The following is a 16386-nucleotide window of genomic DNA, read 5'->3' on the forward strand; positions in this document are numbered from 1 at the left end:
ATTTTGTTTTATTTCGTTTTTGAGTTTATTCACTTTTTGTTCCCTTTGCATCAGAGTGGAAAAGTAAAATATAGAGAACAAAATTACTTAAGTTACGGTAAGTACTTAAGAATTGTTATGTTACGCCCTCTCGTTAACCATTTTATGTCCTACAATAGTTGTCGGTCAGTTTATCGCTTGAGAAAAACTGATAATATTAATAAAAAAATTACATAAAAGTATGTATACTATACACTAATTTAATGTGGGGGTGAATTTCTTCACAGCACTTAGTTCATTTACTAAGTCACTCCACAATTTACAGTTCTTTCAAGGATCGGAAAACCAGCCCAAGGTTTTAATGAACGTATATAGAACAGAAGGGTATGTTCTTTATGTCCGAAATTTTGGGCTATGGCACGCCAAAAATGGATTCCTTTAAGTACACGAGGTTAGAACAGTCACAAACAATATGACTTACCGTCTCGTTTTCCATTTCACACCCTCTACAAAGGAATCTATTCGCCAACTTTATATAGAACATGTGCTTTCGTAGCCTGCAGTTTCCGGTTAAGAAGTGAGTGAGGAGCCTCAAGTCACTTTTTGATTTTCCCAGGAACTAAGCAGAGTTTTCTTTGCAAAGACACTGCAGTCTCATCCCATCTATCACAAAAAACTTGATGAGAGATGGAATTGATCAGCTTTGATGCTATATTAAAAGTTAGCGCTACAAACGACTCAGGGGAAACCGGGGAAACTTTTTAGCCGCCCGTTTCACCAACCTAACCGCATGATCGCGTTCCTTATTTCGGGTATGTCCTTTCCGCCACTTTATCGTGGCATTGTTATAAACATTCGCCTCTTCAATGACTAAAGATTTATGTTGTTACGGTTCGAATGGGGCCGTTACCCTCAATCGAATAGAAAGACCGTCTTTCAAAAAATCGATAAACTATGTAAAAATAGAAGGATGGGGAGCATTTTCAGATACTAAAATTGTTTAATTTTTGCAACAATTAATATTAAAATTCAAAATCCCCTCTATAAAACCTGTGGTGACGTTTACGAACACGTCTAAGGTCGACCGCTTCCAGTAATTGACCATCTGCAACTATAAACTAAAAAATAAAAGAGTAATAAAATTTCCTCTTTTAAAATTTGTGTCAATAATAATGTCTGTCACCCAAATTACAGGTAATTGCGTAAATAGTGATGGTAGTATTGCCCTGATTTGTCAGCTGAGAAAAGTGCATACCGAGTTGAAGGTTTGAGTTAAGACTTTCATAAATAAGCATAGAAAAGTATTACAATCGTGTTTTATTAGAATCTGGACAAAGACACAATTTTAAATAGAACAGTTTTACTATTTCTTTAAATGAAGTTGTTAAAAACATAGTACATGTTTTTATTTTCGAGTGGTTGATCATAGGCTTTACAATTATTATAATCTTCCATTAGTCGACCACAGTGGACGACTACTGTTAGAAACGTTTTCTAGTAGTCGACCGCTTCTTAAAATATGTAAAAATTGCTTAAAAAAGAAATATTTAAAATTATAAACAGCTTTAAGAAGATTGATCTTTCTAGTCAAATCTAGTCGATTCAAAGTAGTCAACACCAAAAGAAGAGTGTTCCCAAGAGTGATATTCAGAAACATCTTTAATAGATGTTATTAACGCAATTCATAATGGTATGGGAATAAGAGAAGCTTCTCGAAATTTTCAGATCCCTAAAACTAACCTGATGGACAGGCTTGAAGGCAGAATAAAAATGGGGCCTTTGATTATGCAGCTACCTACCTTAGTCAAGAAGAGGAAAAAATTATCTTTGTGGCTAAAGCATTTATCCATGACAGGATTCCCCTTGAAGAAGGAAGAATTGTTCAAATCGGTTCAATACATTGCAATACCTACAAAAGACGAACACCCTTCAAAGACGGCAAGCTTGGGGGACAAAACTTGACGACAAAATATTGTCTTTCGGGAGCCCGAAGCTTTGTCAAAATCACGCACAATAATTACAGAGGAAGCAATACGAAAATGGTTCAGAGAATTGAGTCACTTCTACTTACATTCGTCTATTTTGCCAGAAAGTATTAGAAACGTGGTCTTTTGCTGCTAGACCGGACAGATTGGCCGTAGATTTTATAAAATGCGGTTAGAATCGTTTAGAAAACACAACATTGAAAGCCATCGGTTCGATTACCATGGAAGATGTAAATATGACAAAAAAGGGTCTTTCTCATTTTAAAGAGTGATTGAAACCGAAAAATATCGATGCAGATAAAATAAGTACTGTCTTAAACGATTTGTAAGAATCACAAATTCCCAGGACCTCAAATCTAGTGACAGTGAAAACATATGCTATACAGACTGATGAAGCATTAATAATATTCATAGGATATAGTTACCAAGAAATAGAATTTAGGAATTATAAGTGTTCGTTCTGCTCCTAATTTTGTCACTACTTTGTAAATTTTTTTAAGTTGATTTGTTATGTTTATAGTTTTTGATTTAATAAATGAGCATATGTTCTTGTCAAGACCAAATAAAAAATTAAAACATGAATATTTAATTAATTTTTATAAATAAATTTACTGAAAAAATATTACGACACTGATTGTGAGAGAAATGGATCGTACTATGCACTAAAAATATACTATAAGGTATAATAAGTTTACTACGAATAGTGACAACGAGACGAGATTGTATTCAGTACAATAAATATAATGAATATAATACAATGAATTGCTGCATGTATAATATTTTTTCTATAATACGATTCGTACAATCTATTTCTCTCAGTGAAGTTATAAAAAATAAACTGACTACAGGCTGAAGAAATGCTGGTTGACCACTGGACTTATACTGTTCGACTCAAGGGAGGAAATGGTCGACTACTGGCGCATTCAGTACTTTTGAACCTTTTTTTAGGATAATTTTACTTTTATTTTGTTATAGCATGATTTCCAAAAGGAAATGTTCTACCTAACATAATTTAAAAGGATCAGTTTATTGTATCTTTAGTTCTATTTTTATTGGGATTTTGAAATATGTCTTAAGTGGTCGAGCACTGGCGTGTTTACCCTATGTGTTTAATGTTTTAATTACAGAACAGATATATAGATAGGTTTTAATTTTATTTTGGGTGGATGTTTTATTTTGATGCCAAGTATTTTAAGTTGCATAACATTCGCGTTGTTTTATTTTTCTTTACACTTTGATGATTTCTGTAGTGAATTTCTCCTAATTAAAATTTTTGGAATTCATCTGCGTGTGGTGCAATTTATTGATAACGTTTTTATACCAATTTTCGGATTGATTAATTTCTAAATTTTCTGACTAAACCTCGAAAATCTGAGGTAAGATATTTTTTTAACTGAAATATGAAGTTTTTTTCTTGAAGTTAATAGTTTTCGCGTAAAAAAATATAATATTGTGCCATGTACCGCTATGTGCCGCGATGTTTAGCTAAAATTATTCTAAAAGTTAGGTCTGAGTTTTATTTACGTTGAACCCTCATAATTGTTGGTGATTATTAATAATTTTTTACTGTTATGAAGCAACAGTATCAATTTTTTAATATTGTTTATTATTGTTTAAAAGAACGTAATTAGTTCAGACAGACATTTACGTTATTTATTTTTGTTATGAAAATCACAATTAACTTGTTTTATTTTGTCAGTACTAGATCCTAGTAAGTGCACACCTTCTTACGCGAAAACTATTATCTTTAAGGAAAAAACTAGAAAGACAAAAAACAACCATTAAAGAATGAGCTTTACAACCCATACTTTTTTATGTTAATATTTCATCGCGTTAAAAAGTTCTTATAAAGAAATCAAAGGGGTTGTGAATTTCATCCCCCTAAACGACGCTAGGGAAGCTTCAGGTATGCTTGAAAATAAGGTGTTAACTAGTAGTAAATACGTATAAAATTTCAAATTCTACGGTTTACTTATAACCGAAATAAAAAATAAAATGTAAAAGCTCGAAAACAAGAGAGCTGCGACCCTATGTTTATATAAAAAACTTGTATTATTTTGACACGTACTACATCCTAGTAAAGTTTTCCGATTAAAAACTGAACCACCCTGTATACATCTTTTCATTACACATTCATAACATCATTTCATTCATTCATTTTCATCAATGTATTCATGCATACATTCTTTTACCACCAAATTAATTAAACTGTCATCATCATTCACATCCTATCTTCCTTCCTTTCCACTCTTTTGTTTTTCTAATTTCCTTTGTGTTCATTTAAGGTTTTATTTGAGGACCATATATTTTGGCAACCAATCTATGCTATACTGAAACACAAGATTGATTATTTTCAAAGTTCTAACTTTTCAGAGGAGTTCGGAGGAGCGCCGATAATGAAAGTACTGAACTTTGGAAACACACGAAAATTACAACTTTTTTAAAAGATTTCTGTGCTGACAACATCAATAATGCTGGCGAAAGCGGACGACACCATATCGAGCTACACCAGACAGATCCGTGTGAGGCACCGGATTAGTATTCTATGCTGCGCCAATACAAAAACCAGCTTTGAGGGTACCCATGTGTCTATTAAGATTTTAATTCATCTACTTAACATTATAATAGCTGTTTAATTTTTTGCTTAGCTTACATATTACAGTCGATTCCGTTTAATTGAGACGTGTTCGCTTAGATTAAAACGAAATATTCCCTATGAGTCACCAAAACGGTTTTCAATTAAATTGAATTGTGTTGTACGGTAATAAACAATTCATTGTTCTTAGAAAAGTAGTTTTCTATAAAAAAAAATAATTACTTTCTAACTTGTTCAATTAAGAAGGATTTTTTGTGATCAATTAAGTGATTTGACGACTAATAATAAATACAGTAAGGTTCATAAATCAGTCAGATTAAGTTATTCATTCGTTTCTGTTGTAAAATTTGATACAAATTTACAAACGGGCTAGTTATCGAGATTGCAGTAGAAATAAATTCAGCATTTCGAATTATGGTCTTCTATCACGGACTATTTAAATGCTTTTATTATTCTTTAAAGGTAACTATAGCTACTCAAAAATCTAGTTAGTGACTTTTATGTTTTAGGATATTATGCATTTTGTATTCCTATCCAAAAAGGAGGGCATTCTAATAAAAATATTAACCGCATCACTAATTACAATTCTACTAGGGCTTGGTTTACTGATTTTTATCCCATGCCTTCTAATGATATTCATTTTAAAAATTTGCGTATATTTGAAATATCCAGAAGAATTTGGTAGTTTTTTAGAAAGTGACACACTTCTGGAACGTGCAAATATGTCAGTATCATACGTGTATTTAATTGAACATGATGGATCTTACGAAGAAGTAGAAAAAAATGTAACAATCGCAGCTAAAAATTTATTTAATTCTCATCATAAATTTTCGAGTACGATTAAACGATGTTTTGGGATATATTTTTTTAGAAAAAATCAGGTGAACTTCGACAATATCATAACTACTGTCAAAAACGAATTTACAAGCAAACAAAGTTTTATAAATTATTTGGAAACAAACGAATTCAACAAGTTAAATAGCAAAATAAAATTATGGGATGTAAAAATATTTAAAAAATATATATATTGGAATAATTGCAACTGTTATGCAATTGTAGTTCGTTTCAATCATAGTATAGGTGATGGAGTACAATTAACAGCTTTTCAAAATAAGTATTTTTTAAATAACGTTAACCAGAAAAGATTTGAAACAGTTATTTGCAAACCAAGAAAATCTGAAAAACTTTTGGAAAAGATGGATTTAATTCAATTAGTAATACAATCGTTTAAAATGAATAATTATTTGATATTTAAGAATACATGTGGCCAACATTTAGCGCTATATAGAGAAAACGAGAAACGATATCTTAAACTAATTCCTAAGTTATGTCAGAAATTAAAATGTACATTCACCGATATTATTGTGTGTGCTTGTACTGATAGTATTTTAAATCATTTGAAATCTGTAAATATACCTCTTTTAGCATAAACCTTCAAAATAAAACGATTTCGTTTCAGAAAAACAAATTTCCAAACGAAATTATGGCAGGAAATACTTGCAGAGAAATGTTTGAAAATAAAGTTGCACTAAGCAATGCAGAAACGCTTAGAAATAACGTCAGTGTTGAAATGTATGCTTTAGAAAATTTAGAAGAAGAAAAGTTGCATAATAAACTTACATCGTGGTTGGGAGTTTTAAATGATCTAAGAAATGCTGGAACTTCTCAGGTTCTTATTAACATGTAACTCGTTCAATTCTTTAATTAATTCTTTTAGCAGTTTTTTATTTTACAGAATATCGATACGTATCTTCCAAGTATTTTTTATAACATACTCTTGAACATTACCAGAAAAACTTTATTGCTTGTCACAAACATTCCTGCACCTGATTCAGGTTCCATAGGTTCGTTAAAAGTGAAAGAATCGTACATTTTCATGAATAACTTTTTGCGCACTAGTATTTACAAGCTTTCAATTAAAAGCTATTTAATATGTTAACACGTATATTTTTTAGAATTTATATTGTGCCTTTACTCATTTGGAGAAAGACTTCAAGCTTCTCTTATTTCACACAAATGTGTTGATATATGTAATGAAGATTTACATATTATTTTGGAGAGAACATTCAACAACATCGATGAGTTATTAAAAATTAATAATATCCCAACAATACAATAATCTTTTTGAATATCAAAACAGTAGCATTCAAAATTTTCAATCAAATCTTATTGGTTTTAAGGTAAATTCAGATCAAACGTAAGCCTATTCCGTTGCCTAATCATGATATACATTTAGTTAAAGATTTTTTATTTATAATTTTAGAATAATGTGATAAGAATAATTAAATTTAGAATAATTAATAAATATATTAAGTAAAAACATTTACCTGCCTCAAATTTTAATAAACGCATTAAAAGCTTACCTTTTTTGTACGGTGCTGGTTTTAAACCCGGTACCTCTTCTTGAAATCGCACTGTCTTTTCCACTGTACTACCGAACTTTGATACCTAGTGAAACTTTGTCGAGGTATATTAATAAAACAATTCGTTTGTCACATATATCATATAACTGGTAACTTACAGAATCTTCATATCTATAAATTTTGCGGTTGTCGATAAAATGTTGTATGCATCACGTCAGCAGAGTGTCTTTATCGAACTCGCCTGTTGCTTGCTTCACTCGCTCGACTTGCAAACTCAGACTCGTTCGATAAAAAATCACTTTACTGACTTGGTACATAAATATCTATTATATAAAATGCAGACAGTTCTAAACGTTGATGAGATTGACGTATTTTTAGTATTACAACTCAAATAATAAAGTACATTTAAACTAAAACTAAGAACTAATAGTGTAATATTACTAGAACTCATATATACACTAGACCTCGAACTAGAAACTTTCTGGTCAAACCGTGCGTCTTTTGAAAAAGTGTTTGACGTTTGAGATGCCATGTTGCAGCCTTCTTTAGAAACAAGTTCGAAGTTACGAATAAAGTACATCATACCACCCACCCTGATAATGCTGCCAAAGGAGGAAGTGCTGTTATCATTAAAGTAAGTATCTTGCATCATCAAGAACTAGAATATAAGACTAAAGCTACGTCACTAAGCTAAATTCGAATACTTATCAACCGGAAAACTGACGTACTAATTAAGTACAGATCAAAAACATATCCATCATATACAAAAAATTGAAAAAGGTTGGTAAGTATGTGTAATTAGTTCAATCACCAACATTAATAACATTAAGTGATAATATAATCAAAAACACTTAACATGACTTTTATGCCGCAAACATTGCAAATCCTACGCCGCACAGCACTTTCAGTATCTCTGTAGATAAGGCTAGTTATCATTGACCTTTGCAAATTTGAAATTGGTTGAAAAACTTTTTTATTTGGAAGTTTATTAGATTTTCAGTTAAAAGCTTCCTTGAAATCGTCTACGAGGTCCCTCTATATTCGCCTTCGCCAACATTCTTTTCGGCATCCCTCAGATTCGTTTCTGACATCTTTACTGACCTTCCCCAACAGCGTGTATGGACTCCCACTATATTGGGCCTATATCTTTCAACACTACTTTTTTGAACATCTTGTCAATCAAATATTAATATTTCCACTAACATGATTCCAAAATATCGCCGAAATGTTATTGTTGAGATCTGATGTTATGTTAAAGTCAGTTTTTTCCTCTTGTCAGAAATCAGTTATTTAAGTTTGATGTATTGTTAATTATTAGTAGAATTTCTTGTTTTTGTTTTATGTTTGTGTATTCCCGATAAGACAGATTGAAAATCAGAGCTATACTATACCGCAATTATTTTTTTTTGTGGTTAATAATAGTTTTGTTTTTTTATCGGCAAACCGAATTTGGAAACACTAAATTCCTTACACTTCAATCCCTAAACGTTTAACTTAATTCAGTGTCCTTAAATATATTAAATTAGATTATGTGTTTTATTTACATTTTAATTTTGGCCATTGAATTATAGAGGAAGGAAGTCGTATAGTCATAGACAAACCCCCCATTAGTGGTTTACTACATTTTATACACAAGAAATCAATTAGTATTGCTTTACTTACATTTGTGAATGCTTGTAAATTTACCGCCATTTATGTAGGCGCCCAAGGAAGAAATAGCGATATGGAAATGTTTGCAAATTCAACAACCGAAAGGAAACTGCGTAAAAACACTCTTCTGTCCCACGTTTTTGTCCGAGATGATTCTCTTCCTTTACATAAACATTTAATGCGTCCTTATCCAAGTGGCGCATTTGATGACGAATTTCTAGCAAAAAGATTTCGTATTTACCATTGACGTAAATACGATAAAAGTAAGTGGGAGTTTATCTGAATTTTGTTATATAATGCTTTATCCTAAGCATGCATCCTTTGAATTTAGAAACTACTGCGATAATTATGAAAATCAATCAAGATAGCATTTCAATCAAAACATGTAGAAATTCCGCAACACCGAAATTGTTTGCCTGTTTTTGGCAAAAATTTGAGCAATTCTACGTGTTTTAGTTTATTTTGTTTTATTCCCATTGTTGATGTTTTGTTGGTCCGGTGGCCTTTAAACACACCTCAAAAATAATTTTGAACCAGCTCTAAGCGTAGTTTGCACTAAAATTAAGCAAACTTTATGGTGACTAAACGATCTGTCAAGTAAGTGATATCGTTCCATTTAACTTTTTCTCAAAAATCACAAAAATATGTAAAAACTAATATTTTTTAAATTCCTCGGTGTAGTAATTACATCCGTTTGTAACACCAGTATCCAATCTTAATATGTTCCTAACTAAGAGATAGTCGACAAGGTAACAAGTAATAATCGTCTACTTATTTTGCATATAAATCCTACTTCTTCATTTAACGTCCTGTGACAATAATGCTGTATCACATTTTTATTTTAAATTTAAAACCTATACAGACACAACGTTGTCGTAGTTCATTATTAAAGTAAACACATCAGAGTTTGTACTTATATGAATAATAACCAACTAGTTACCATCCTAATTATTTGATCAACAGTAACCCTAATATAATTTTAAAAATAAATTCAAATATGTTATAGAATTATTGCACATAAAGAGACTAGCAATCGAAATTATAATTGAAAGCATTACAACAGGTGTTTACAACTCGTTCGTATACAGTGTGTTAATTGATTATCGTACACGACGTCATCATTGCAAATATGCAACCAATATCACAGTATAGGTATTGCAATACGCAAATCGCGTATTATAAAATAAATACATATAAATAAATATATATGATAAATAAATATATTTGTTACGGAAAATCAAGTTTCCAAACGAAATTATAGCGTCAAATACTTGTCGTAAATTATTTGAAGATAAAATTGCTTTAAGCAATGCAAAGATTCTTAGAAACAATGTCACTTTTGAGCGATATGCATTGAACTTTTATAATTTTAATTATATATCTACTTAGTGATAATATTAATGATATTAAGAGAGTTGATTAGTAAATAAATAATATTATTTATGTATAACGCTCTATCTCTATATACAAAGGTTTAAGGAACATCGTTCTTACAAAAATATGAATAAATAAAAATATGTTATAAACGTAACATAACGACTTTCTCAAACATTCATTCAAGGTTGCATTTGAATAGCATAAGTGGATTTGTGAACATCCTGTACTGTACCTAAGCAAAAACTAATTGAAAGACAACAAGCTTACAGTGCAACCGAATTAGAATGTGCTGCAATAATTTTGCAGTAAATAAATTGAAGAAATTGGAAATAGATCTTTGTCGTTTGATTTGGTTGAAACACGTTAGTAATAGTGATGTTAGGCTATTAAGATGGATCCTTACTTTACAAATGTTAAAATGTTTTGCTATACTTCGTAAGTTTGGGAAGAAATGTGGATTATCTCGATCAATATCGGCGAGAAAAGACTAGTAATATTTTCCAACGCTAAAATAATTTAAAATTATGTTGATAACACTTTGAGCGCGCTGACGCGCACGATATATTAATCAGTCAACATAAGATTATTATATAATGGTATCTTACATCAATGTGTTTACTTCGCCAGAGCTTCTTCACACGTTAGCCAAACATAATCTTTGAATTTATCTGTTCTGAGACACATGTTTTTCTTCGTCCAATACTTCGTCTTTTATTTCGTTCTTCCATTTCTCTTTGTCTTTCTGTTAGTGCTTTTTCGAAAGTTAAATACACGTAACTCTTTAATCTTTCTGGTGTCTATGTGGTCTTTCATCAATTTCTTGTTCTCTGCGACATCCCATTATTCTTTTCATTTTCCTCAGTTTCTTCTGTTGGTGTTATTATTGCATGTTTTATTTTATTTTTTTCTATTACATAGAGTCCATTATTATTTTTATTTCCACTAATTACTATTTCTCCATTCTTGTAAACGTCTACACATTCATGTTCAAACACAACATTTCCACAATTTTAGTTATTTTTGGTAGACACGTTAGTTTTTTTTAGTTCTGGTACATTGATTATAGTCACAAGTGCTAGTGACTCACCGCGTGAAAACGTACGAAATAGCGCATTCATGAGAAGCCACACACGTCAACTTTTGGACATAATATTTGTACCGTATACGGAAAATAATAACGAAAATCGATGAATCATTCGCGTTTGTCGTGGTATCGACTATACTTCTTTTAATTTATAATTTTCTGTCTTTATTACTTGATGACTTGATTCTTTTTTGCTGTACGATTTTTCATTTATATTTACCATTTTCCGAATAAGCTACGATCTATTCATTCGTATTATTTTTTCGTTTGTTGCGAGAAGACTAAACTATTCCGTCTTTTTTCTCATTTTTATATCTGAAGGAACATTTGTTCTCCTCGTGGTTGCTCCTTTTTGCATATTGCATCATTATGTTTTATTTCTGTAATTCCTTGCGATATGTCCCTCTTTACCACATTTAAAACAAGTAATTTTATCGTTTAGTTCTTTTTTTTTGTCCATTTTTTGTTTTATGTTGCCCTTGAATGCAACTTGTTCTATAGAATTTTCATCTTTTGTTTACATTTCCTCATTTAATAAAGTTGCTGTTAATTTGGTAAACGTTCTTTGTCCTTTTGCTAATAATTCACATTCGCTTCTGAAGTGCTTGTATTCTACTGAAAATATCGGCAATAATTTTGTTATTTTCATGTTGTCAGTTATGTCTTGTTTTAATTTTTTTAACTTATGTGTTAAATTTTCAAGTTCTGCAACGTTGCTTGTCATGTCTGCATGCTTTTGGTATTACAATTGGTAAAATTCTTGTAACAGCTTGTATTTTAATTCGTTTGTGTCTTGTCCATAAATCCATCCAAATTGTTCCATCCACTGTTTTATATAGATATTTTGCCTTGAAGATTTTTATCTGAAAACACCATATATCATCTGGTTGTGTGACTCATATTTGGACCTTTTACTTATTTTCTCTTTCCGTTTGATGTCTTTGTTTAATGTTAATTGTTTTATTTCATTTTATGCTACTTGGGTTGATTCACCTTAAGACTGTTGCATTATCGTCCACTTTATTTGATTTTGACGCAAATTATCATATTTCTAACATTTAGGCCGTTGTGCCTGGGCTCGTAACTTGTTGTGGTAAACACGGTTTCCAACAATTAAAATGATTTTAAGTATGTAGTAGTTTTTGGTAGAAATGAAAAACAAACACAAAATAAAAATAGATTTTTCATAGTTTATTTTATTGTTACTAAATATAAACTGCTTACATCTATGAGTGAATGTGACAGGATTTGAAGATTTAAGGGCAAGACGGGGCCTGAATTAGAGGGCCTATCACATTTTACAATCAAATAATACTTACAATACCGCGACAACCTGATAACTGAGCTGTCTCTTTGGTATATTATTACACATTTTGATAAAATAACTTACACGAATCTCCATTTTTAATCGATTTCAATAATCTTTTTTTCTTTATCATTAAATAATAATAATACTTTCACAAATGCCGTAAGGCTTTGATTTTGAAACAAACTGCCAATTTTAAGTTGATTCTATAAAATTTGCAGTATGATTCGTCACAAAATGATCATTTTTTATATAGAACACAAAGTCGTAGATATTTTTTTATGTTTTTTAAGTAAGTTAAGTACATACTTGTGACTAGCTGACAGATTTTTCTTTTTTTTTTGTTTTATTTAAAGTATACACTGGGAAATTTGTTTTAAAGTTTGTAAAATTCATTTTGTTTTTTGCTTTTAGTGCAGTAGAAACTACGAAGGTCGTAAAACTAAGATAACAAATTAGATTTGTTAAAAAAAAATTAATCGTACAAATAATTGCAAATCACTTCGGTTTAATGCTACACTGCCATTAAGAAGTCGAAAATTATTTAATTTTTATAAAATCATATCCGAGGAAAATAAAAATCAATGATAGTTCGGTAACAGTGTAACGTTAAACAAATTTATAAACATCGTTATAATAAAGACGTGCGATTTTAATAAATAATAATATAAAACAGTTCTTTGGTGAGTCTTAGAAACTAAAAAAAAAAGTAATATAATATAGATCTATAAAAATCATTAAAAAAAATCTCAACTCTCTATGAAATGCATCTCTTCTAAAATAAATAATAATCATAATTAATTAATAAAAAATCAGTAATTATATATTTTTTTAAATTTTTACTCGTAGCTATTGCGTCATCTATTTGTGTTAATATCGAAGTATTACGGGTTCTTCTTTTCGAACGACCAAAAATTTTCATGTTTAATTCTCGAATTTTTCTTTAAACTTACACTACTTATCTACAGGTAAAGAAACAAAAAACCGTTCACAAGTGGAAAAAATTTCTTTCCACTTCACTTACTTCCACGCGCGTTTTTTCAACAAACGTCCGTCAGAAAATAGTTAGTGTATATAAATAATACTCGTTATTTTAATTAGACTATATTCAGATCACTGTTGAAAATTACTTCGACCTTTAGACAACCGCTACCGCTACCTGTAGGCGAATTCGCGGAAGCTAACGAATTTGCTCTTGTCGCCGCCAAAGGAGAACGACTGCTTTGGTCCGAATTCGCACACTGTCCGATAGGAGACGCTCCATTTACAATTTCTGGGTTCTCGTTGTGAGCACAATAATATGCTGAATCTAAAAAAGAAAAATCAAAAATTACTTATATTTAGAATTAAATCAATAAATCTTGTAGTAGTGACTGGAAAAAGTTTTTCTTTTATTTGTATCATTATGATTTTTTTACTTTCTCGCATATACGAAGTAAAAAAGTGAATGTAATCGTGCAAAAATTCGATCACAAGATGTTTATAAATTCATTTTGATGACTGAATTAATTTTTTATAAAAGGATATTTAACCTAGACGTGTTTATACAATTCTAAAGTAACCAGGGTTGATACCCTTCCTTGATAATAACGGGAAACACTTTCTAGTTTCAAATCATATTCAACGAATTGGCCACAAAAATACATTATTCTGTGTATATCTTATCATCCTTCTCAATTTGTAAACCACACTAAAGCCTATCTAGTGACTCTAGTGAGGAATAGTCTACACATAGTAGTCACAGATTCAGCGTTGGTTACACTCACCCAGGTTTGAAGTAGATATTTCTACAGATAAGAAACGTTTGGGCAGTTCTCAAAACTATCGAAGACAATGAAAAGAATTAGTACTATACTCCCGCTCACAATGCTACAAATTGGTCTATTTATAACAGATCTATTGTAGCTGATGTTATAGAGCCAGTCCGACCTCAATGATCCTTATATTTTATCTGAAATGGATATAAAATGATTTAACTGATTATTAGGCCAGTTGCTAGCAAACGATAGCTTTGGCATGTCCATACGTGAATCTTTTAATTACAATAAACTTGAAAACTCGTTTTATTTACTTAACTTTACGAATGGCAAAACAATGACTCATCCGATAATCAATGGTACACAATTGATTCTGGGCTTACCATTATCAAATATAAAGAGAACAGTTTATATTCTTTCAAACTATCACTATTTAGAAAAGTGAAGTGGGCCGAATGGAAAAAGGATAATAGTAAAGCCCAAGTACTATGTCCTAACACTGTAATTGCCAATGACCATAAGATGGACTATGTAAATAAAACTGATCAAGCTGTAACATAAAACAGTGTAAGAAGTAGTGATGGTAGAAAATATTTTTCTACCCGGTGGTTGCTACCGAAGTAAATTCTAACTGCCATTCGAACTGTAATTTGCTCATTTATAATCGAATACCATAGTGAAAAATTCAAGCAAAAACGGTCAAAATAGTTCCTCAGTCATCCTGTCGATGACTATAATCGTCGAGTAGTAGGTCCATAGTGTTACTCAAACTCATCTTCTCTTCCTTCACTGGCTTTAATAAACGAAGCTTTGATGAACTGGATGGCAGGTCTTTTGATCGACGTGACAAGTAATCTACCAAAATTAATTCATTACAAACCACACGCCCCTCACACATACAACTGAAATGTAGTTATCCAATTCCCTTCTTTGTGGGTAAAGGATAGACGATATTGCAGAAACGTACATATGGTAGATGGCTTTGGTTCATCCATTTCGCCAGAGATTGCTAACAGGTGAGGCAACACGTGTCCTAATGGTCTGAGAGCTTCTCTTAATTAATAATTCTTTTTAATTACCGAGGCCTCCTTGGATACGCTAGATGATAATGCAACAATCCCGGATGGCCAAAGTACTACGTCACTCGGGAAACGTAAGAAATGGTATAGAAATCGAGGAACCTCCAGAGAGGAGACGTAATCCTTCGCCTGTATTATAGAAAAGTCCACGTTCAAACGTGGTTGGACTCTGGGACCATGATAAATCACTGGAAGCACGGAGATGTAGAGTATCTCATCGAAGAAGACAACATATGTCAACAAAGTGGACCAAGAATGAGCTAGAACATACTGGAACAATCACGAACAGCTGAACTAAACTGAAAACGTGTGTAATGGTCGATAGTTCAAAGAGATATCCGGGGGCACAAATAGACTTTCGTTGCATTCTTAAAATATCTATGGACGTATTTGGAGTCTAGAGGCGTGTGGTAAATCACTGGAAGTTAGAACAACTGGGATGAAATTAGTCTCACTGGAGCAGATCAAGATCTATGATTATTCTTTAAAGGTATTCGTATTATTTAGAGCCTCTAGAGCATGTGTACTCTATATATGAATAATGTGGTACTTGTTTGCAAAAAGCGATCTTTAATGGATTATCGCAAAAAATGGTACAAGTTAAAAATTTTAACCATATATTTCTCTCACTGTTTGATGTTAAAAATTCAACTGGAAAAACTTAAACCTTGACTTACAAAATGAGTATTTGTATTTTACTCAGGAACTCATTTATTTTGCGTATCCAACAAAATTTGTCATAATTCTTCTGTAACTCAAAATCAAATTGCTGTGTATCAAAGACCAACTTTTCGGATATTTTCCAAAAGATTAATATCTTTTAGAAATGATGTATATGCGAGAAAGTGAAAACATAATATACTTATAAGAGTATTTTGAAATTACTGCGTTTTTTATAATAAATTTCCATTATTGCGACATTCTCTGCCAATTTTGTTATAGTTTTGTTAGTCTATGAGTGCCACATAAGAATGAGAGAAAGTTGAGTGTAGTCCACTCCAGGTTGTTCTTCTTGTGATTATCAAAGGTTTGAGGTCGTTATATACTCACTGTTTACTTACTGAGCAACCCGCTGGTGGCACCGCTATATCCATAGGAACCATAGGCGGCACCGTACTGACTGTATGCCGTACTGTATGTGTAATCTGTACCAGGTACAACGGCGCTTCCTGCTGAAACAAAACATTAAAAATTATTATTATCTTTAGAA

The 16386-nt window shown here is 31.4% G+C and overlaps 1 protein-coding gene and 1 long non-coding RNA gene across 10 annotated transcripts in view; one reads left to right on the forward strand and one right to left on the reverse strand.

The window, feature by feature from the left end:
• The first annotated feature begins 4814 nt into the window (after positions 1–4814).
• Positions 4815–6708, forward strand: LOC139432391 (uncharacterized). Its single transcript, XR_011642212.1, has 4 exons — positions 4815–5022; positions 5070–5966; positions 6020–6458; positions 6516–6708. It is a non-coding gene; the product is annotated as an uncharacterized lncRNA (long non-coding RNA).
• A 5502-nt stretch (positions 6709–12210) lies between these two features.
• LOC111413454 (paired box protein shaven) overlaps positions 12211–16386 on the reverse strand; it is a 155755-nt gene continuing 151579 nt past the window's right edge. For 5 of the 9 annotated variants that reach the window (XM_071199221.1, XM_071199216.1, XM_071199218.1 and 2 more), the window contains 2 exons: positions 16238–16348; positions 12211–13649 (listed from right to left, as the gene is read on the reverse strand). In XM_071199221.1, coding sequence (XP_071055322.1) covers positions 13438–13649; positions 16238–16348 — 323 coding nt within the window. In that variant the 3' untranslated portion in view covers positions 12211–13437. Of the gene's footprint in view, positions 13650–16226; positions 16349–16386 lie in introns of all 9 variants that reach the window. The other 4 variants (XM_071199227.1, XM_071199233.1, XM_071199215.1 and 1 more) reach the window with 2 other exon arrangements.

Source organism: Onthophagus taurus, chromosome 1, assembly GCF_036711975.1.
Source record: "Onthophagus taurus isolate NC chromosome 1, IU_Otau_3.0, whole genome shotgun sequence".
NCBI classification, from domain to species: domain Eukaryota; kingdom Metazoa; phylum Arthropoda; class Insecta; order Coleoptera; family Scarabaeidae; genus Onthophagus; species Onthophagus taurus.